This window comes from Vulpes lagopus, chromosome 11 (assembly GCF_018345385.1).
Source record: "Vulpes lagopus strain Blue_001 chromosome 11, ASM1834538v1, whole genome shotgun sequence".
Classification (NCBI taxonomy): domain Eukaryota; kingdom Metazoa; phylum Chordata; class Mammalia; order Carnivora; family Canidae; genus Vulpes; species Vulpes lagopus.
This window is the reverse complement of record NC_054834.1, coordinates 69,907,031-69,928,781: the sequence shown is the minus strand read 5'-3', so window position 1 is coordinate 69,928,781 and position 21,751 is coordinate 69,907,031. Positions and strand designations below refer to the sequence as shown.

The window sequence follows — 21,751 nt, the reverse complement described above, 5'->3', positions numbered from 1 at the left end:
AGTGATTCAGAGCGAGGGCCGCTGCCCCTGCTGGGTGCCTGCGGCGGGGATGCAATTAGATTTAATGGGACAGAGCCCTTTCTCCTGCGCGTCTTCGCTCCCGCCCACCGCCTCCCTCCAGCGGCAGGAGAGGACGCGGGGAGGTGGGAGGTGGGGGACCCACAGGGGCCTTGACGTCAGCTCAGCCTATAAGAGGCCGCCTGGCAGAGGGCTGAGGCGAGCCCCGGACCCACGCCGGCGCCATGCCCACTCCCAACACCGCCTCGCCGCAGGCCAAGGGCTTCCGCAGGGCTGTCTCGGAGCTGGACGCCAAGCAGGCCGAAGCCATCATGGTAAGGGGGCTGCTGGTGGCCAGAGGGACCGGAAGTGCAGAGTGTCCCCCGAAGGCTGATGGGGGCCCCAGACTCAGCGTCCACATGACACCACGGACCTGGGCACAGTGTGGGGGGTCCTGGCTATGGGCACCTGCTCTGCCCAGGCTGGCAGGCGATCCCCATGCCTGAGTGTTTGCATCTTGTGGGTGGTTCTTCCCGGGCCCTGGTGGCCGCTCCTGGTGGGAGGCACTGGCCACCCAGGGGTGCAGGACCCGGTGCTGAGCCCAGGGGTGGCTGGGGCTCCGGGGTGATTTCCACCTGTCCACCGCCACATGCATCCATGCCCATGAGTGACCTCCTGTCCTGAACCCCACCTCCCCTCCCTAGCACCCCCGGGCCCCCTGACAACCAGGACAGCCTCCAAGGCATCGCCCAGCACCCCGGGGACCCCGAGGTCAGCAGCTCTGTGCTGGCCAGCGCCCCCATGAAACTGGATAATTGGAGGCCTCTCCCGCCGTCAGAGGGTCTCCGTGCCCTCGGGGATTGCCCCGGGATAATCAGCTCCCAAACGTTTCAAGTGGGCTTTTGTTTTTAGACCTTGAATGAGAACATGATTTGGGTTCTGGAAATGTGATTTGCTGGCACCTGCTCAGAGAACTGCCCCCCTGTCCCCTCAATGTTTCTCCTCACCCCGGGAGGCCCAGGGCTCTCCGACCTGGAGCTGCAGCCCTGCTCTGTCCACACCTGGAGGCCAAGTGGGGGCTCGAGGGGTTTCTCCTGCTCCCTCCCCACCATGTTCTTGGAAGTTCAGCTCCGAGGGATGAGCCCCAGACGTGCAGCTCCTCCTCCATGCAGGCCCTGGGGCTCGCGGCTTTGGGGACAGGCTGTGGACATGGGCACCTGGGTTCAGATGAAGGGCTACATGTCCCTGTGCTGTGGGGAAGGGCGGGGGGAGGAGGGTCATAAGGAGAGGTCATTCAGAGGGGCTGGTGTGGGGGGCCCTCCTAGGAGCCAGACTACGCCCTCTGGCCAATGTCCACCTCAGGGTTTTGCGTCACCTCCTGTCACCTCCTCCGGGTGGGGGCCCAGGGGCCGAAAAATGCAGCCTGAGGGTGCCAGGGGCACCTCCCCTCACCACACCCGCCCCTAGCCTGTGACTACACACCTTCCTGGCTGCCCCCGGGCTTAGTTCTGTCCCCGCAGGCGAGGCCTGGCGAGCTAGTCCCTCTCCCACGGGCAGCAGGTGCTCACAGACACCGGTGGGTCAGAACCGGGATGGGGGCGACCGAGGGCTGGGGGAGCTGGGCGTGCCCTGTCCCCGCAGTCCCCGCGCTTCATCGGGCGGCGCCAGAGCCTCATTGAGGACGCACGCAAGGAGCGAGAGAAAGCAGAGGCCGCGTCAGCTGCCTCCTCGGAGCCTGGAGACCTCCTGGAGGCCGCGGTGTCCAAGGAGAAGGACGGGAAGGCCATGCTGAACTTGCTCTTCACCCTGCGGGGCGCCAAGACCTCTTCGCTGTCCCGAGCCGTGAAGGCATTTGAGGTGAGGGTGGTAGGTGTGCACCTGCGGCTGCTATGGGCAGGGCTGTCCTCTCCAAGGGACTCACACAGAAGCGTGGCTGCCTAGGTCACAGAGGGCGACGAGGGCAGAGGGTCCCAGGAGCCCTGGGCCTGGGGTTTTGCCCCCCTGAGAGCTCCGGGGGGCCCGACGGCCCTCAGAGTAGCCCTCATGTCCTTGGGAACTCTCTGAGCCCCAGCTCTGGGGCTGAGGCCACCAGCCCTGCCACCCCTACCACCTCATACAGGGGTGACACACAGGGTGAGTGCGTATGGCTCCCAGCAAGGCAGCCTGGAAAGTTGGGGTCCCCCATACCCACCTGCCCCTGACGGACTCTGGCTAATGTGACAGCTGACTGCATTAGCTGCTCTGGCCACACCGGGCCGGGCGGGACACTGGCTCCTGGCACACGCACCCAAATGACATTAGAGCTGGACTCTTCCAGCAACTGGATGGCTGTGTGGCCCGAGGGCCCGTTGAGACCCAGGCGCCCTCGTTGCTGGGCGACGGGAGGTGGTGCGGAGCGGAGCCTTCCTGCCAGGCCCCTGGGCGCTCCGCGGCACTGAGCGGGGGCTTGAGGCTCCTGCGGGCTGCAGTGGGCTCCACTCCCAGCCCCAGATGGGGCCACCAGGGGTGGCAGACCTTCCAGCTGGCAGCTGGGGACTTGGACTGTCTGGATGTGGCCGAGGGACACGTCTCATTACCCCGAGCACTGGATGCGATGACTCCCATTACACAAAGTGGACAAAACTCCGTCTCCTGGCCGCAAGCCCTGCTCAGGCCGCAGGCTCTGACCTGAGTGGGGAGAGCTTGGGTGTCTCCGGCCACAAACATCTGACCCCACAGTGGCTCCTCCTTCCCATCTCCCCGTCTCCCATCCCCCTCTATCTCTCCCTTGTTCCCTAAGACGTTTGAAGCCCAAATCCACCATCTGGAGACCCGGCCCTCCCAGAGGCCACGGGCAGGGGGCCCCCACCTGGAGTACTTTGTGCGCTGTGAGGTGCCCAGTGCTGACCTGCCCGCCCTGCTCAGCTCCGTGCGCCGGGTGGCAGAGGATGTGCGTGGTGCCAGGGAGAACAAGGGTGAGGCTGCTTGAGGGCAACCCCTGACCTTGAGATGGGGGTGCAGAGGCTCTCACAGGGGACCCCTGGGGTGACCCACGTGCAGCTTGGGGGGCCCCCTCCCTGCTGGTTCAGGCCCTTGTCCGTCTGTGTGCTGTCTGCCTGGCAGTCAGAGCCCCCTGCCCCCCTGCCCTCTGTCCCCTGCCCTCCTGCCTCGAGGAAGCCCTAAGGGAGGCTGCTCCTGGGGTTGCCTGACACTCATGAAAGCTTGTTCCATCCAACACCATGAAGTCCTCTGGTTCCCAAGGAAAGTTTCTGAGCTGGACAAGTGCCACCATCTAGTCACCAAGTTTGACCCTGACCTGGACTTGGATCATCCGGTGAGCCGGTGCCCACGGGCCTCCTGGCCTCCTGTGCCCCCGTAGTCACGGCCAGAGTGGTGGGGTGGGCCCCAGGCTGACCCCAGATGGGGCATTTGTCTGTCTGCTGTCTGGCTCCCAGGAGAACCACTAAGGTCTGGCTAAATGCAACCACCAGGCACCCCGCTGGTGGGGCGGGCAGGGAGGTGATGGTGGGCAGGGAAAGGGTGGTGGGCAGGGAGGGGGCGGCAGGCAAGGAGGGGGTGTCAGGAAGCCTCTCGCCGCGACCACTGTGCCGCCAGGGCTTCTCGGACCAGGTGTACCGCCAGCGCAGGAAGCTGATTGCAGAGATCGCATTCCAATACAAGCAGTAAGTACCCTGGGGCTTCAGTCTCGGACCCAGACCCATCCTGGAGGGTAGAGCTGGTGGGGGAGGGGACGTCTCTGTCACCATCACTGTGGACACTGGCTCCGGTCCCCCAATCCCAGCTGAGGAAAGCAGGCCACTTGCCGAGGCTGCATGGCTGCCAAGTGCTCAGCCCCAAGGCCCTCCCCCACATCCTCCCCGACGGTGCCCCACTGACTGCCACTTCCCCCCGCAGTGGTGACCCCATTCCCCGAGTGGAGTACACGGCCGAGGAGATTGCCACCTGGTAAGGTCCCTGCCGGGGTGGAGGGGACAAGGAGGGCCCTGTGCGAAGGCCATGGGTAGAGGAGGGATTTCCCAAGGCCCTGACTGTCCGCCTGGAGCGAGAGGCTGCTGGTGGGTTGGCCTGGCCCTGTGGCCCTCTGTCCCTCGGAACCCCACCCCCGAAGCCACAGGCAAAGGTCCCTCCCAGTGGCCAGGGTCTTCAGGGTCCGGCCAGAGGCCTGCTGTGAGAAGCCCCTCAGAGTGCCCACGAGGGGACGAGGGGATGAGGGGATGGTGTGGGGGGGCCCGCAGCCAGGCCTGGGCTCCTCATCTGCAGGAAGGAGGTCTACACCACCCTGAAAAGCCTGTATGTGACCCATGCCTGCCGGGAGCACCTGGAGGCCTTCCAGCTGCTGGAGCGCTTCAGCGGGTACCGTGAGGACAGCATCCCCCAGCTGGAGGACGTGTCCCGCTTCCTGAAGGGTGCGTGTGCCGCAGGGGACAGGCCCAGGGACGGAGGTGCCCCCCCTGGGCACAGAGGCGCCCCTGCCCTGGCCCCATGCCCTGACCACCCGTGGTCCTTGCAGAGCGGACAGGCTTCCAGCTGCGGCCCGTGGCCGGTCTGCTGTCCGCAAGGGACTTCCTGGCCAGCCTGGCCTTCCGAGTGTTCCAGTGCACGCAGTACATCCGGCACGCGTCCTCACCCATGCACTCCCCCGAGCCGTGAGTGTGCACCTGCTCCCCCCGGCCCTGCCCACACTGCCCAGCCTCATGCAACGGGGCCAGCAGGGCGCCCGTGTACGGGTGGAGGGCCTGGGTGTGGAGCATGAGGGCGGGTGCAGGGGGGTGGGCTGCTGGCCCCCCAGCCCCCCAGTGCCACCCCTCTCCCCACCCTCACAGGGACTGCTGTCATGAGCTGCTGGGGCACGTGCCCATGCTGGCTGACCGGACCTTCGCTCAGTTTTCCCAGGTGTGTCTTCGAGGGCTGGGGAGGGGGGCGCTGTGGTCCTGGGCTGTGGTCCAGGGCTGGGGGCTGGGGGCTGTCCGGGGCCCCTGCCACCTGAGCCATTCCACCCGAACTGTGCCCAAATCCCTTAGTGGCTGGACAGTGGCCACTTGGGTCCAGGAGGCTTCAAGGACCTGCGTCATCCTGGGATAGAGGGGCAGGTGGGCCGTGTGGGATGTGCCTGGACCCCTTCTGGGAAAATCACCTTATAAAACTGAGAAGTCAGCCCCCCTGGTGCAGAGCTGACCTGGGGAGGGCAGTCCCATGGCCTCTGCTGCCACCTGCTGGCGTCCTAAAGAACAGCAGGGAGCGGTCTTGGTCTTTTGATTGATCTTGAGAGGGCCCCTCACCCCTGGAGGGTCCTTCACCCCTGTAGGGTCCCCCCATCCCAAGAGTGTCCCTACATCCCTGGAGGGCTCCCCATCCCTGGAGGGTCCCTACATCCCCGGAGGGTCCCTACATCCTTGGAGGGTCCCTCAGCCCTGCAGGGTCCCCCATCCCAGGAGTGTCCCTACATCCCTGGAGGGTTCCCCATCCCTTGAGGGTCCCCATACCATGAGGGCCCCTACATCCCTGGAGGGCTCCCCATCCCTGGTGGGCCCCCCATCCCTGGAGGGTCCCTCACCCTTGCAGGGTACCTTCCATCTCAGGAGGGTCCCTACATCTCTGGAAGGTCCGTCACCCTTGCAGGGTCCCCCCATCCCAGGAGGGTCTCTACATCCCTGGAGGGCCCCATCCCTGGAGGGTCCTTATATCTCTGGAGGGTCCCTCACCCCTGCAGGGTCCCCCCCATCCCATGAGGGTCCCCATATCCCTGGAGGATCCCCCATCCCTGAAGCGTCCTTGTATCCCTGGAGGGTCCCTGAATCCCCAGAGGGTCCTTGCGTTCTGGGTAATGTCCAGGAGGCCCCTGGAGCAGGCGCCCATGCAGTGGTGAGCTGAGCCCTCCCTCCTCAGCTGCTCCTGCCTCCACAGGACATCGGGCTTGCGTCCTTGGGGGCTTCCGATGAGGAAATTGAGAAGCTGTCCACGGTGGGTGCCTTCCCCTGCGGGGCCGTGGGGGGGTGGACTCAGGACACCTGGGCTCAGGCCAGGGACCCCCATCTGAGCTGAGGTGTCCACCTCTGTCCAGGGAGTGTCACCTTTACTCTGTGACCCCCAGAGCCTGGCCAGGCTCTGCTGGGGGAGTGAGGGGTGCCCCAGGGGTGGGGGGCTGGCAGTGCCCACGGCTGCCTCTGCAGCAACACTGTGGCTGTCCTGCCAGCTGTACTGGTTCACAGTGGAGTTCGGGCTGTGCAAGCAGAATGGTGAGGTGAAGGCCTATGGCGCTGGGCTGCTGTCCTCCTACGGGGAGCTCCTGGTGAGGGACCCCTGCCACGGCTCCCAGCCCGGGGTGGGGGATGGTCACAAGGGGCCTCCCGGGGACCAACCCATCAGGGGGCCAAGAAGCTCGTCCCACCCACACTGGGCCCCAGGCCTGGGGAGGAGGCTGTGGAGTCAGGCCATGAACTCCCCCACCCACGGGGCCTGGGGTGTGGGGCTCCTGAGACCCCTGGTCTCCCCCAGCACTCCCTGTCTGAGGAGCCTGAGATCCGGGCCTTCGACCCAGACGCTGCGGCCGTGCAGCCTTACCAGGACCAGACCTACCAGTCGGTCTACTTTGTGTCTGAAAGTTTCAGCGATGCCAAGGACAAGCTCAGGTAGGCCAAGGCTCCAGGGCCTCGACACCAGCCACCACCACCACCACCCCCCCGCCCCCAGATGGGCTAGCCCACAAGCAGGGCCTGTGAGCCCTCTGGACAGAGAAAACTGTGCACACCCCACCCACAGCAGGACCCCCAAAAAGTCCTGGGGAGGGAGGGGCACACCTGCCAGACTGGTGGCCAGGGCAATGTCAGGGTCTAGGGGACAGAGTTTGACCTTTACCAGAAGGATGTGTGGGACCCTTCCCAGCCTCCCGCAGGCTGAACAGCTGGGGCCGTGGGATGGGAGCAAGGAGGGGTGGGGTGGCTGGGAGGGAGCAAGGAGGAGTTCCCAGGGCAGCCGGGGCGGGGGTGAGGGGTGGCTGAGGGCCGGTGACCAGCGGCCTCCGGGAGAGGGGGCTAAGCCCGATGCATCCCACCTGCTCGTCCTCAAGAAGGGCCTGTGTTCAGAGGCGGGAGATGGGGAGGGCTGGATCCCACAGGCAGGGGGTAGTAGGGACAGGAACAGACCTGGAAAGGACTCCTGGAGGGGTGGGGTGGGAAGGGGGTCCAGCAGAGGCCTGAATGGGAAAGGCCTGCCCCTCCCCTGCCACCTACCCTCGGAGCAGGCCTCGGCCCCACCCTCCCACCCCACCTCATCCAGTTGGTTGGTCGCAGGGAGCTCTCGCCCCGCACTGATGAAAGAGGCCGCAGACTCTGCCCCAGGCTGGCCCACTCCTCCCTATCTCCCCAGTGCCCCCTGAGTCCCCACCAGGTGACCAAGGGCCCATATGCCCTGCCCTCCCTAGGAACTACGCTTCCCGCATCCAACGCCCCTTCTCCGTGAAGTTCGACCCATATACGCTGGCCATCGACGTGCTGGACAGTCCCCACGCCATCCGGCGCTCGCTGGAGGGGGTCCAGGACGAGCTGCACACCCTCGCCCATGCGCTCAGCGCCATCGGCTAGCTGCAGCCGGAGAGGCCCCTGCAGTCCCCTCACCCTTCCCCTGCCTCCCCCGGCCCCTGCCCTGCAAGGGGCTGGGGCACTGGGCACCCTAAGAGCCTGCCAGAGACCCTCCCCAAGGGAAGGCACCCCACCAACCCCCACCCTGCTGCTTCCTGGCTCTGCCTGCAGTGTCCTCGTCTGCCCGTGATGCTGTGCGCTGCCCACTCACAATCCCAATAAAAGAAAGAATCCCTCTTAGCCCCCCTGGTGTCCACGTCTGTGTGTGGGGCTCATGGGCCATGAAGCCATCCTGGGCCCCTCTCGTCCCACTCCTGGCCTGGCTCAAAGTTTTCTCTTCGGTCTCCCTCCTCCTCTGAGACTCCATCAGGCAGCCCAGGCCCAGACAGGGGACCCCTCTGTGCCTGGATGCCCTGCTCGCCCCAGGGGACCAGCCTGTGCTGAGCTCCAGCAGCTCTGAGGGCATAGGGGGTCCTGGGTGAGCCCCCCATCCTCGTGGTATGGCAGTGCAGGGGTGGGGACTGGCCATCAGAGCCACCCCGGGGCTCACAGCTTTGCGTTGGGGGGTTTCCAAGGCAGGGCTGCAGGCTGGGTCCTCCTCACAAGCCAGCAGTCCCCACTGCAGGGGAGACAGGGCCCCAGGGGCCAGCCCGTAGCAGGTGCAGGAACCGGACCCTGAGGCATCCCACTCACACAGAGCAGGGCCTAGAAATTGTCCCAAAAATGTGTTCTGAGCTGGTTCCCAGAGGGCCTCTCTGGGCCTGTGTCCCCAGCAAGGCAAGTGGGGGCTGGACTCTGGGCTCTGTAAGCTGCGCCTCTGCTCACTTGACGGGGCTGCACATGGCCCTCCAGCCAGGGCCCCAGCCTCCTCCAGCGCTGGCCCAGTCTGTGGTGCCCCTTCTCCTTCCTACTCTGCCCTGGTCCTTGGAGAGAGCAGCCTGCGGGCTTCCCAGGAGGGCCCGGGCTCCGTGCTTGCCACGGGGTGGAAATGCCAGCCGGTGTCCCGGGCCCTGCTCACTCCCCGCAGCCACACACAGCCCCGGCCCTGGCTTTAAGCTTTTAGGATGTCAATCCCAGCAAACTCCTACTCGTCTGTCAGGGCCCTCCGGGGCAAAGGCTTCTTCCCCAGCCCTCCCTGGAGGTCTGTCCTCTGTCCTCTGTGCCTCAGGTACCTTGTCTGTGCCCAGACCTCCCATACCTTCCTCTCTTCAGCCCATGAGACCCCAGTGGGGCATTTCTGATGGCTGTGAGCTCCACTGAGACCCCGAGGGAAGGGCTGACGGTTGGCCCTCACCCCTCGGGCCCTCTGCCCTCTCACCTGGGTCTGCCTCCACCCAGTTTCCCAGGCTGCAGACCCCACGGGCTACGTGGTGGCCTTGGGGATTGCCGCACAGCCTGGGTGGACGCAACAGTGGGGACAGCACCCCATGACAGTCAGCATCCGCCCTGTACAGAGAGCAGCATGGGCACAGCCTGAGTTCAGAGCGCATGGACTCCGTGCAGGGACACAGGCCAGGGCTACCTGGGCAGAGGGTCCAGACTGGACACTGGGGTCCATGCTGAGGCAGGTGTGCAGGAAGCCCCCAGCCCCTCCTGCCCCTGGGTGTGAAGTGAGAGGATGCGGCAGGGCTCAGCCTGTCCCAGACCCTGGTGGCAGGGGGAGGGGGAGAGGGTCCTGACCTCTCTCCTGGGCCTGTCCATGGGACTGGGGAGCAGCACAGGGGCCCCAACCATGTGACAGTCCAGGGCATCGATAGTCTGGAAGGGGCCAGCATGGGGGGGGGGGCAGAGAGAGTTCCAGAAACAGGGGCAGACATGGAGAGGGAGCGTGGGCAGGACATATGGGGCCCCACACAGGGGGTGTCTGCAGCCCCCACAGTAGAGTTGAGAAGTGCGACCCCACCTGAGTGTCTGCACAGCGGCTGGTCCCTGAGCTCGGCCCTCTGCACGGTACTCTGGGGTACTAGGGGTCTCAGGGCTGCTGTGCTGGGGCAGGGGGTGGGCTGTGAGTAAGGAGGAGATGCTCCCCCACAAGCCCCCCCTTATGGTCTTGCACCATCCTAGGGACCTGGAGGGCAGACCAGGGACTGGCTGGGGTCCAGGGCCCGGGCAGAAGAAGCCCCCAGCTCTGGCCCCCAGCTCCCCTGCACTAATGTGGAAAATGTGGCTCAGGCAAGGCCCAGGTGGGGGGGCTCTTCCCCCGTGGGGACATTTGGCCCCAGCTGTTAGTGGCCATCAGGCCCCTCGTTAAGACTCTAATGACCCCGAGGCCCCGGGGTGCTGACGACCAAGGAGCTCTTCCCGCAGACCCAGCACTGGGGAAATGATCCAGAAATTGCAGCCTCAGCCTCCGGCCATCTGCCACCCCCTCATGGCCAGGCCGTGGGCTCGGGAGCTATAAAGCCAGGAGGGCCCAGCAGCCCCCAGCCCCCAGCCCCCGGGACCAGCTGCACCCCGACAAGGCCGGCAAACAGGTCTGTCCCCACGGGCTCCCCGCCGCTGCCTCCCCGCCAGCCTGTGCTCTCAAGGCAGCAGGAGGAGAAGAGCTGCTGCCTCGGGGCCTTTGCTGGGTGTGTTGGGGGGGGGGGGGTGCATGCCCCTTGCCAGCCTCAACCCTGCCTGTCCCCAGGTCGCCATGGCCCTCTGGATGCGCCTCCTGCCCCTGCTGGCCCTGCTGGCCCTCTGGGCCCCCGCGCCCACCCGAGCCTTCGTTAACCAGCACCTGTGTGGCTCCCACCTGGTAGAGGCTTTGTACCTGGTGTGCGGGGAGCGCGGCTTCTTCTACACGCCTAAGGCCCGCCGGGAGGTGGAGGACCTGCAGGGTGAGCCCCTGCCGCCCCCGCCCTGGCTTCCTACCTGGCCCCAGGGGCAGGCCAGGTGGAAATGTTAAAAAGAAAAATGACTTTCCCTTGGTCTACATCCTGCAAGGGACCAGCTCTTTGGTCAGGGTCGGGCACCAAAGGCCTGAGGGCAGCCTCCCGCCTTGGCACCACCCTGGGGCCTGGGAGCCACTGGCACGGGGTGGGGTGGGCGGGGCGCGCTCTCTCCCTGACCCTGACCCGCTCTCCGCCTGGCTCCTGCGCAGTGAGGGACGTGGACCTGGCCGGGGCGCCTGGCGAGGGCGGCCTGCAGCCCCTGGCCCTGGAGGGGGCCCTGCAGAAGCGAGGCATCGTGGAGCAGTGCTGCACAAGCATCTGCTCCCTCTACCAGCTGGAGAATTACTGCAACTAGGGGCGCCGGGGGCAGGACATGGGCAGCACCTGCTGCAGGTCACGGTGGCTGCAAGCGTTCGGCTCTCTGCACCCCAAGTGATTCAATAAACCCTCTGAATGAGCCCTAGTGGTGTTGTCTGTGCGGCGCAGGGGTTGAGGTGTGGGCCAGGGGCCCTTCCAGGGAGCCCCTGTTTCCTGTTCTCTCTACACCAGCCCCCCCAAACTTGGCCCCTGCCCACTGGGTGCCCAAAGGCAAGCTCCAGCCCATTGCCGGCTGCCCCCTGCCACGGGTGCTAGGAGGTCCCATGGCCCCTGGCTGCTTCAGCACAGGACAGAGAAGGACCTCGGGGGCTCTGGGGGGCCTGGGGGCTGGTTGGGAGCAGATTTCCTTAGCTCAAAAGCCTTGAGCTCTCGGGGCCCCCTAAGAGCTTTCCAAGGAAAGGGAATAAGAATATTCCAGCAGTTTCTCCCCACCTAGGCCTGCGGTGCTCTACTTGTAGTGCTATTTCTGATGGAGGCCATGCAAAGGGAAGAGACTGAGTGGGGGCCGGGGACAAGAGAGTGCCCAGGGCTGGGCCTTTCTCCTGCCCCGCCAGCACCCCTGCTCTGGACAGGCCCAGCGCTGCTCCAGCAGCAGCCCAGATCCTGCCAGAGGAACTCCTGAGTGCCCTGGAGGAATCAGAAGCCAGATGGCAACCCTTGAGCTGAGGGATGGGCTTGGATCCTATGGTTACTGGGCTGGGGCCTCGGGCCTAGCACTTAGGGAGGTCCTGGCTGTGTTCCCCCAAGAACTGCAGCCCACAGGGCCAGGGTCAGGGCCGGGTCTCCCTGCTGCCCTGAGGCCCTCTCTTCCCACTCGGCAGCCCCAGACCCAGTGGTCAGGACTAAGGATGAGGCCGCTTGAGGTTCAGGTGTTCAGGGCTCCTCCAGCGTGGGTCCACTGGGCACCCCGCCTGAGCCGTCATCCGGCGTGCCAGAGGACCTAGGGGCTCTCTGGGCTGGCTGTGGCCTGGGAGGTCAGCGGGTGACCCTGGCTGCACAAAAGTCTGGCCGGCCAGCAAGCCGCCCAAGCCAAACCAATCTGCACCTTTCCTGAAGGCTCCGCCCGGGCTGGGGCCTGGGATGGCTGGGCCTGGGGCTGGGGGCCCGGGTCCCCCGAGGCTGCAGACCACTCAGAGGTGGCCTCAGAGCCCAAAGTAGATCCTCCTGCTGGGGCTTGGCTGTCCTGGCAGCCTCTCTGAGCCCTGAGGTCCCTTCCCGGGCTACCCCCTCCCTGCGACCTCGACACCCCCAGAGGCAATGTGGCCATCCCCAGCTAGCTCCGCCCCTGGAGCGACTGGTCGGACACTGGACCCGGAAGAGGAGGGGAGGAGGTGGCTGGCATCAGTGGCGAACTGTCCATGGGAACAGCCAGGTGGCCCCATCCGCAGGGGTAGAGGCCCGGGCGTCCTGCAGGAGTTAAGGTATGTCAGTGCCCGTGGGCCGGCTGCCCGCAGCTGGGACGGGGAGCAGGCTGGTGGGGTCAGGGCATCCCAGAGGCAGCAGTTAGCCCAGCCTGGGTCCTGGCTGCCTGGCTGCTGGCGGGCAAGACCCTGAAAGATGACACAGGGGCTCCTTTTTCTCAGGTGCCAGTGAATTCTGGGAGCCCTCTGGGGTCCAGGAACATGTGGGGCCTTCCCAGCTGGGGGACTCACAGCACAGCCGGTGTCGGGTGGTGCTGGGGGCTCGGGGGCGTCCCTGAGGTCTTCCCTCCTGCGGGGCACGGTTCAGGAGAGGGCTCGTGCCCGTGCGGTGGGAAAGGCTGCCCACCCAGAGACCCAGTTACGATATGCGGTTCCCCTGGGCCCCCCTGCCTGGGCTGGGGCCTGTCCCTCCTGAGACTGACCCCAGGCCTGAAGCCCAATCCAGCTGAGCCTTCCTGCCCGGCCCCCAGCCCCCAGCCTCCAGGCCCCGCGGCTGTGTTCTTAAAAGGGCAGGAGGGAGAGACTCCCCACACCCCCTGCATCAACGGATCCCGGCAGTGGGGAGAAGTAGGTGCCCATGGTCGCCAGGGTCCAGGTGAGAGGCGGGATCAGACCCAGTCTCCTGCTTGGCACCACCCTGAGTACAGAACCCGACGCCCCAGTTTCCCGGAGCCCCCAGGTCACCCCATGGAAGCCAGGCCCACAGACCTTGGCTCTGCTACCCCATCAGGGTGCGCGCTCCGCCTCTTCTGGGAATCGGGAGGACAGTCGTCCGGTGCCCTCAGACCCTGCCTGCCCTTGGAACCTGGGCTCTCCTCGCCGGCGGGGCTGCCAGTGGCACTCAGCGGCATCCAGTCCAAATGCCCTTCGGCAGGGGCAGCGGAAGGTGGAGGAGCAGCCCCCTGACCCTGCTGGGCCCCCTGCCCCCTCACTGGAGGGCCAGGGTCTCCTGGGGGACACTGCAGGCCCCCCTCACTCCCCACGCACTTGCTCTCCGGTCTGTTCTGTGTCCCACTGTCACTGTTGAACCCGTATTCTCAAGGGGAAGACTGAGGCTGGAGCCAGGATGTCTGTCCCTCTGGTGCCCACACACTGAGGACGTGCTGCCAGGGCAGCTGCCTCCAGGCTGGCTCCCCAGATTGCACCTGCCTCTGGCACCGATAAACTGGCACTTCCGCCTGGCCATTGGGGCAGTATTTGCCTTGTCGTGTCAGTAAATATTGACCGTCCTCACTGCTCTCCAGGCCGGAGCAGACCCTGAGGGGCAAGGGAGGCAGATGCAGGGATGCCAGGGTGGGTGCCCTGCCCTTGGGGGCCTGCTGCCTGGGGGAGTTGGCCCCGGAGAGGGAGTGAGACCAGGAACCTGTGGCCTGAGCTCTTGGAAAGGCCCCCCCCTCCTCCGGCGGAGGCCCGGCGGAGCCCTGAGCAGCGTCTGTGTCCCTCCGGGCTGCGAGGGGAGACACGCGCGTCCCCCCTTGAGGAGCCTGGCCTGGGACCCCGCCCGCTCGGGCCGGAGCGCAGCGCCCTCAGGGAGGGGCACCTGCCTGTGCCAGGAAGGGGGACAGGGCGGCCATTTGCAGACACGACCAGCAGAGGGCACCAAAGCCCCACTTTTGAAGCGTCCCTCTGTCCTGCCGCCCTGCTGGCTGCCCTGGCTCTGAGGCCTTGAGGGGGCGTGCGGGGGTCTCCGTCCCCCGACCCCACCCCACCCCGGCCAAGCACGGTCTGGGCTTCCCTGCGGGACCAGCTAGACAAAAGTCCATTCTGGGAGAATCTCCAGGGAGAGCCTGAGCCCCGGCCCCCTGAACGGCAGGGCCCTGGGGCCTGGGGTGGACAGGCCTGGGGTGGCTTTCTCCAGCACCCCCACCCCACCGGGGGCTGAGCACCCGAGGCCAGTGGAGGGCCGGGCGCCTGTGCCCAGTCCGTGCTCTGCCGAGGGGTCTGAGGGTGCTGAGGGCTTCGCAGCGGGGGGCTGTGATCACTGTGGGGCCAGGCAGTCCCTCCAACCCCAAGGCTTTGGGGGGGCAGAGACCCTGGGGCCCAGGAGGCCTCAGGCAGGGGTCCAACTGGGTCAGGGTTATTTCTTTCCCATGTGTAGCCCCGTCCCCACCCAAGTGCTGAGAGGAGAGAGGTCAGTTCCAGAAAGAACATTTTGGGGTAGGAGGCGGACAGGGATCTGGGAAGTGTGGAGGCCAACAGGGTGGCGGGGAGCTGGCTCTCCTCCCCCCCTCCCTCCGGCACTATTGTTTCTGGCCTCGGCACAGGGACAGCAAGGCGGATTCCTTCGAAAGTGGACACTGATGGAGGCGCCTCCCCATCATCCCCTACAGCGTGGTCAGGCCACGCCGGCGCCGAGCCCCACCGGCCCCCCATGCCCCTCGGGTCCACAGCTCCCAGGTCGCCCACCAACCCCTCCCTACCTCAGTGCCTCCTGCCCATCTGTGGGGGATGTGGGGGAACCAAGGCCCATGGCCTCCAGGGCTCCACTGAGGGGTCCCTGATGCTGCCCCGGATGCAGAGCTCTGGGCTATACTGAGAGTTCACCCCAAGACTCCCACGCTCCCAGGCACTGGGCAGAGACACGGGGCTCTGGGGGCACTGCCGATCCCATGGCCAGGGGGAGGCTGGAACCTGTAGGATGCGGGGAGTCACCTGGGGCTGCCTCCCCAGCTCCCTTCACCCGGGGAGTCTCAGAATGTCCCGACCCCAGAGACTGACTGCCCGACCATGTCGCAGGGTCACTGGGGGGCTGAGCCTGGGCCCCTACAGTCACTCTTGGGGCTCCCCGTCTGTGAGCCCAGGAGGGCAGGCCTCCCCAGGGAGGACAGAAGGCTTTGAGGTCTCGGCCTGGGGGTCACAAGCCCCTGAGCCTATGGGCAGGCCCCGCCCCCTCCAGCCCCGTGTGGACTGTGTGGACGGGGCTGCTGAGCCATCAGAACTTGGGGGGGGCGGGGGCCCGCATTCCCCGGCCTCGCTCTGACCCTCTTCCCAGCCCATCTGTGTTTTTGGAAAACAGAGCCAGCGCCCCAGCAGCCCTGCCAGCTTGTGGCCATTCCTGCTGTGACTCTGAGCCCACTCCTTTGTTCTTCAAAGGCCGTCCTCCCTCCAGAACCTGGCCCAGGTCCAGGCCAGCCTCCCGCGGGGCCACCTTGCCTGCCCCCCAACGCCTAGGCCCAGTTGCTGAGGGACGTTGGAAATTCTCTTCCCTCTCTGGACCTCGGCTTCTGCACTGTGGCTCTGGCCCGCGCGGATGCTCACTGGGCCACAAGACAGGGCTGGGAAGAGGTGAATTTGGGAGGCCTGGAGTAAAGCTGAGGCTCTGAACCTGGGGCTCTGGCTTTTCCTGACCCTCTTCGACCCTCCCTGGTACTCCCTGGCCCTCCCCGACCCTCTCTGTCACCCCCTGGCCTTCCCTGACACTCCTTGACACCCCCTGACCCTCCCCGGCCCTCCCTGGCCCTCCCTGATCCTCCCTGATCCTCTGTAATCCTCCCTGACCCTCCCTGACACCCCTGACTTTCCCTGACCCTCCCTGAACCTCCATGGCCCTCCTGACACTCCCAAACCCTCCAAGGCCCTCCATGGCCTTTCCTGTCACCCCCTGGCCTTCCCTGACACTTCTTGACACCCCTTCACTCTCTCTGGCCCTCCCTGGACTTCCTGATCCTCTGTAACACTCCCTGGCCCTCTCTGACACCTGCCGGCCCTCCTGACCCTCCCTGACACCCCCTGGCCTTTCCTGATACTCCCCGAAATTCCATGGCCTTCCCTAACACCCTGTGGCCCTTCCTGACACTCCCTGATCATCTGTAATTCTCCTTGACCCTCCCTAGCCCTTCTTGACCTTTCCTGACACTTTCTGACATCCCCTGGCTCTCCCTGACCCTCCATGGCCCTCCATGGCCTTCTGCAATCCTCTCTGACCCTCCCTCAAACCCCCTGGCTTTCCCTGACACCCCTTCGCCTTCCCTGGACCTCCACAGCCCTCCACAACCCTCTCTCATCCCCTGTAACCCTCCCTGACCCTCCCTGGCTCTCCCCGACCATCTCTGTCACCCTCTGATCTTCCCTAACACTCCTTGACACCCCTGACCCTCCCTGACTCTCCCTGACCCTCCCTGACCCTTTCTGGCCCTCCCTGGCCCTTCTTGGTCCTCTTCGACCCTCCATGTCCCTCTCTCATCCCCTGTAACACTCCTCTGACCCTCCCTGGTCCTCCCCAACCCTCTCTGTCATCCTCTGGCCTTCCCTAACACTCCTTGACACCCCATGACCCTCCCCGGCTCTCCCTGACTCTCTCTGACCCTCTCAGACCCTTCCTGGCCCTCCCTGGCCCTCCCTGACCCTTCCTGACCCTCCCTGGCCCTCCCTGGCCCTTCTTGGTTCTCCTCAACCCTCCATGCCCCTCTCTCATACCCTATAACCTTCCCTGGTCCTCCCTGACCCTCTCTGTCACCTCCTGGCCTTCCTTAACACTCCTTGACACCCCATTGACCCTCCCCAGCCCTTACCTGATCCTCTATAATTCTCTCTGACCCTTCCTGGCACTCCCTGGGCCTCCCTGGCCCAACTTGGTCCTCCCCTACCCTCCACGGTACCCTGGTGAGGTCTGACATGCTCAACCTGTCAAGGAGATCTTTAAGGAGCAGGGGTAGAGGAAGGGTGGAAAGGCCCTCCCCAGGCCTAGAGGATGGGTTGGTCCCTGGTGGCCCACGGGGGTGCTTTCTGGACCCTGGCCCAGTTGTGGTGAAAGGAAGTGGCAGAAAAGCCCAGCTCTGGAGGAAGGAAGAGTTGGCTGAGAAACACTTTGGTGCTAGCCACACACAGAGCTCAGAACAGAGGTCAGGCTGAGAGGCTGCCTGGAGGAAGTGTCTAGGGCCCCTGCACAGGCATCTCAACCTTGAGGACAGGTCCATGTCAGGCTGTTGCTGTGGGTCAGGCACAGCCTAAGCCACCCTCCCTGGAGCCACAGTGGCAGCTGTATTCACCCAGATGCCCCCCAGGAACCTCCTCATGGCTGGGCATGAGCTGGTTCTGGCCAAAAAGAAGGGCAGGCTGAGTCTGGGGGACACGTTGGGGCAAGTCCTGTGAGCACCTCCCGTGCCCTCAAGCCTCAGCGTGTTGGGGACAGCTGGAGTGTCCACTCAGGCTAGTGCCACGCTGAACGGGGATTGCTGGTAGGCCAGGTGGACCAGGGTGCAAGGCCTTGCTCTGTTCATGGCTGGGTGGCCTTGGGAAAGTTGCTGAACACCTTTGGGGCTCAGTTTCCCTGTCTCTCAGAGGGAAACCAGAGGAGGCTGTCCCTGCGGTGGCTGCTGAGAGGGCCCAGCATGGGGCACTATGTGTGTAAGGATCCCCTCCCAGGGCCTGCCCAGCAGGACAAACTTCATCCATGTCACTGTCACCCCATGAAACACTGTACTGAGGGCCAGGCTGGGAGTGAGGGGTTGAGGAAGTCCAAAGCTGGGCTTCAGGCTCAGTGATCTGTCCCGAGTCCACTACTTGTTTCCAGTGTCCAGCAAGCTGCTCCCCTCTCTGGGATCTGGTGGCACAGGGACAGCGCCATGGGTCCAACTGTTCTCCCAGGATCAGGGGCAAGAGGAAGCTGATGCAGTCCCCACGGTGTGGCCTGTGGGTATGTGAGGCCCCTGCCAGGAGGACCAGTTCTCCAAGGGGGTAGCCTCAGAGCCTGGAGTCCTGAGGCAGCCCCCACAGAGAGGAGACCAGGAATGGAGAAGGAGCTAGACAGGCCCCTGCAGGCAGGCATCCCAGGACCAGCCAGGGCCTGCAGCTGCCCTACCAGCCACCTGGGGTGCATCTCTGTATGGCACCAGGGAAGAATGTTCTAGTGCCAACGGTGAGGGGAGTGAGGGACAGGTACACATTCGCATTGGGGCAGTAAAATAGTGAGCATTTATTAGCCTTACTCTGCGCCAGACACTGATTCCAGGCTTGATGCCTCAGTACATGGGACTTACGAGGTCAGGAGGAGGTGGAAGCTGAGGGCATGGCCCAGCTTGCCCACCTCCATGGGCAAAGCCAGAATGTGAACCGAGCCAGCCTCCAGGCCTCCTCTTGTCCATCCGTCCCCTTGCCCCCCATCAGGCTGAGCGGCCCCAGAGCCCTGGTGATGAGGCCTGAGGAGCCCTCAAGTCCATGAGCTGGCCTCTGCAGTCTCCTCCCCAACCCAGGGCCAGTCAGACTACCTTCTGTGCAGATGCAGGGAGTCTCCTGGCACAAAACCTAGCGCATTCAGGATGGGGTTCTCTCAATTCCCAGGTGTGGTAAAGTGACCCTGTCTTCGTCCAGGTGACACTTACCTATTTAAGGGAAACTAGGCTTTCTGAGGCTGTAGCTGCACTTCTAACAAATAGCCACAAGGTGTCGGGCTCGGGCCAGATTTGGAAAACCCTGCTCCCCGTCGGGCTTGGAGGGCAAAACTCAGGCTGCCCCAGCTCCTCCCCAGGTCCCTGCCTGGGGTGGGGGTACCAACATCCCTCCCAGAGCCTCTCAGTAATCCATCTGATATTATCCTAATACAAATATAATATAGACACCTCTAATTTTCAGAACACAGCAATGCTTCTGGAAGGTGTCCCAGCTTGCACCTGTGGTTTTGGGCATCTGTGCCACATCCGCTGGTGTTGGGGAGTCCCCCAAGGGGGGCATTCCTTTAGGCCTCCCTCCACCACCTGTTCTGTCATGCCAGGATTGAGGCGGATAGGAGCCTCCGTTCTGAGCACATGAAGGTGCAGAGCCCACCTGTAAGTACTCTGACGCTTTCGGGGGCTGTCTGGGAGAGAAATGTCCTTTGGCCCACCCCCAGCCTTCTCCCCAGGTTGTTCTAAGACCGGTGGGCTCTTTCGCTGTAATTCTAGAAGTGGCCACCAGGTGTCAGCATGAGGCCGCTCAAGCCGCCAAGCGGAGGAAACTCCGCATTTATGATTTCTGGGGGTGCCCCAGGAGTCTCCTGAATAAATGAGTTCCTGGCCAGAACTCCAGGGCGGGATGATCCTCTCCCAGGCCTAAAGGTAGGGCAATGAAGTTTTTGTTATGAGGTGTCCCTGCAAGCTTGGAGGACAAGTTTAAGTTCCCAGTGAGATTTAGTCCCATCGGGCACTCCAAACTTGTCCCTTTTGTGTTCCCACTATCTGTATCCCCTTTTGGCCATGTGCTCTCCCTCCACCATGGAAAAGAAATGGAATACAGGGCCATGGGTCCCAGCCCTCACCCATCTCTCTGACCCAATGCCTCTAGCACTGCCTCAGTGGTGACGTGGCTTAGCTAGTCCTCCTGGACCCTCCCCACCCTAACCCATCCTCCGCCCCCCTCCCCTTGCTTAAGCACTCTGGGTTCCAAGATTCTGGTGGGTTAAAATCGCCCTGCATATTCCGTTTTGGGCCAGGCCTGAGATAAGAATCCAGATTAGGGCAGAACTCAGATTCAAGACACTGTTTTAGGGATAGGAGCTTCCATGTTTCCAGGAAGTGATCTGTGGGTTTGAAAAGCTACTTCCTTTTCAGCCCCTTGGCTGCCCCCCTTCTCAGTTTGGTGGGCCTCCTGTAGAACCCTCATGTCTGCCTTGGAGTCAGTTCTTGCACACCCCAGCCATGCCTGTGGCTTGGCAGGTCCCAGCTAAGTCTTCCCATAAGAACCAGGCAGTAGCTCCTTGCAACATCGGAGTTTCTTGCAGGAGACAGCATGGTATGCAAAGCCTTCAGGCCATAGAGCCCACATGAGCTCAGGGTCACAGCCAACATGAGCAAGTGCCTACTCTACCCCAGGAACTGTGGGCTGACTCACACTGACTCCCCTCTATGTGCCCCAGACCTGCCTCAGGGCCCTTTAGCGTCTCTGCATCCCTCCTTATCCAAGAGCCCAGCAGGAAGTCCACCAGCCCTCTTCCTGTAGGGTGGTGTGGCTCTGGAGCATCTATAGCCTTTGAGACACACTTGCAAGATTGGAGTCCCCCCTCAAGTCTCTATTCTCCACCAAAAATCCTGTCGTCCCCACTGGATGCACCATCCCTCTGGCTAAGGAAGGGAGTTTGATTGAGGGTTTGTGTGAGAGTGAAACCCCAGCATGTGCCAGTTAACTGTACCCAGCTGGGGTGCAGGGAGCTGGGATGGGTGGGACTGGTGGCCTCCTGGGACATACACATGACTTTGCCCCTTAGTGAATCTTTGCTCTGCTTCCTGCTTCTCCCTGCAAGCATTGGGGGATAGGTTTAAATTCCCTGTGAGATTTAGCTCCATTGGGCAGCAAGTCTGCCTGGGCCCTTCCCCAGCTGTTGATGGCTGTGAGGCTGTGCATCGATTGGAGTTTCAGCCACACTCAAAGGCTATGAGCCCAACATCCCACCCTCAGTACCTAAGAGCAGGACTGGTACTCAGGGTTGCCACCTGCCACCACAACTATGGTGCAGGGGTCCTATCAGAAGTGACCAGTGAGAGAAGGAAACTCCCAGACGAGGCCTCTACCCCCTAAGGACTGGAGAATGTGACAGCGCTGCAGTGCAGCTGCTTTGGGAGCACCTAAAAAGAGTTTTTTCTGATCATTCTCGAACCCTGCTTTTTTTCTGCTTATGGCCCGTTGCCATTTTACCCGTGCCACGCCCACGGGCATTCCAGGGTGTCAAGTGACTGCCAAGTGTCAATCTAAGGAGGCCCCACCCACTCCCTACCCCTCCCCATAGTCCCACCTCTTGGAGAAGTGCTTCCGGTCTATGCCCCCACCCACACACGCCTCTCCGTGGGGTCAAGGGGTGGGCCAAGTCTCCACCCCCTTGTGCACTGTGCCCTGGCATGATAAGGTGCCACAGCCAGCTGCCCAGTGGCCCCAGCACCACTGAGTTGGTGCAACGCTACCCAATTTGGAGGGGCTCGAGGAAAGGCGTGGAGGGGACGAGGAGGTGAGGGGCAAGACTAATTTCAGTTGGCATTGGAGCAGGTGCTGTGCTCCGGTGGAGAGCCTCTCCCGCTTCTAGGGGGCTATTATAATGCACACTCTAAAAGTGCCCTTCGTCGTCTCTCCAGCCTCAGCCTCGTCCCCCTCCTCCTCCTCCTCCTCCACGTCAACCCGGCTGGAGGGTCTGGGCACCCCAGCCAGAGCACCCCCTGCTTTGGCGACGACTGCTAATATTGGCCCGACCAGCGGATCATCGTCCGGGCAGTTTCGGCAGAGAGCCTTGGGCACCAGTGACTCCCCGGTCCTCTTTATCCACCGCCCGGGCACTTCGGGGACTACGCAGCGACTAGAGTACAGGTGACTGGGCTTCCCTCCCTCTTGCTGCAGCCTCTGTATGAGAAGCACTGCATGCTGTGTTGAGGCATGGGTGGTCTGGGGGCTTGGGGCAGCTAACAAGATTCCCATTTCTGAAAGGGGGGACAGAATCTGTGCTGTGGGAAGGAGGGCCTAGGGCAAGCTGCCTAAGTGTAGCCTCAACTTTGGAGGGGATAGGAAAGACAAGTGGGGAGGGGCTCTTCTATAGGGCTATGCAGAG

The 21,751-nt window shown here is 63.8% G+C and overlaps 2 protein-coding genes across 3 annotated transcripts; both read left to right on the top strand.

Annotated features, from left to right (window-relative positions):
• The first annotated feature begins 242 nt into the window (after nt 1–242).
• Nucleotides 243–7,577, top strand: TH (tyrosine hydroxylase). 2 transcript variants are annotated; one of them, XM_041723509.1, is made up of 13 exons: nt 243–332; nt 1,639–1,854; nt 2,777–2,951; nt 3,222–3,310; nt 3,592–3,659; nt 3,892–3,942; nt 4,258–4,403; nt 4,508–4,643; nt 4,821–4,890; nt 5,902–5,958; nt 6,191–6,286; nt 6,493–6,626; nt 7,418–7,577. In XM_041723509.1, exons 1-13 carry the CDS (start codon nt 243–245, stop codon nt 7,575–7,577), a joined length of 1,488 nt encoding a protein of 495 aa, XP_041579443.1. The 2 variants fall into 2 exon arrangements, with proteins under 2 accessions (XP_041579443.1, XP_041579442.1); XM_041723508.1 differs by having other exon boundaries at nt 243–375; nt 1,568–1,854.
• Nucleotides 7,578–10,209: 2,632 nt separating this feature from the next.
• On the top strand, nt 10,210–10,805 carry INS (insulin). Its single transcript, XM_041722164.1, has 2 exons — nt 10,210–10,396; nt 10,660–10,805. Exons 1-2 carry the CDS (start codon nt 10,210–10,212, stop codon nt 10,803–10,805), a joined length of 333 nt encoding a protein of 110 aa, XP_041578098.1.
• The last annotated feature ends 10,946 nt before the right edge of the window (nt 10,806–21,751 follow it).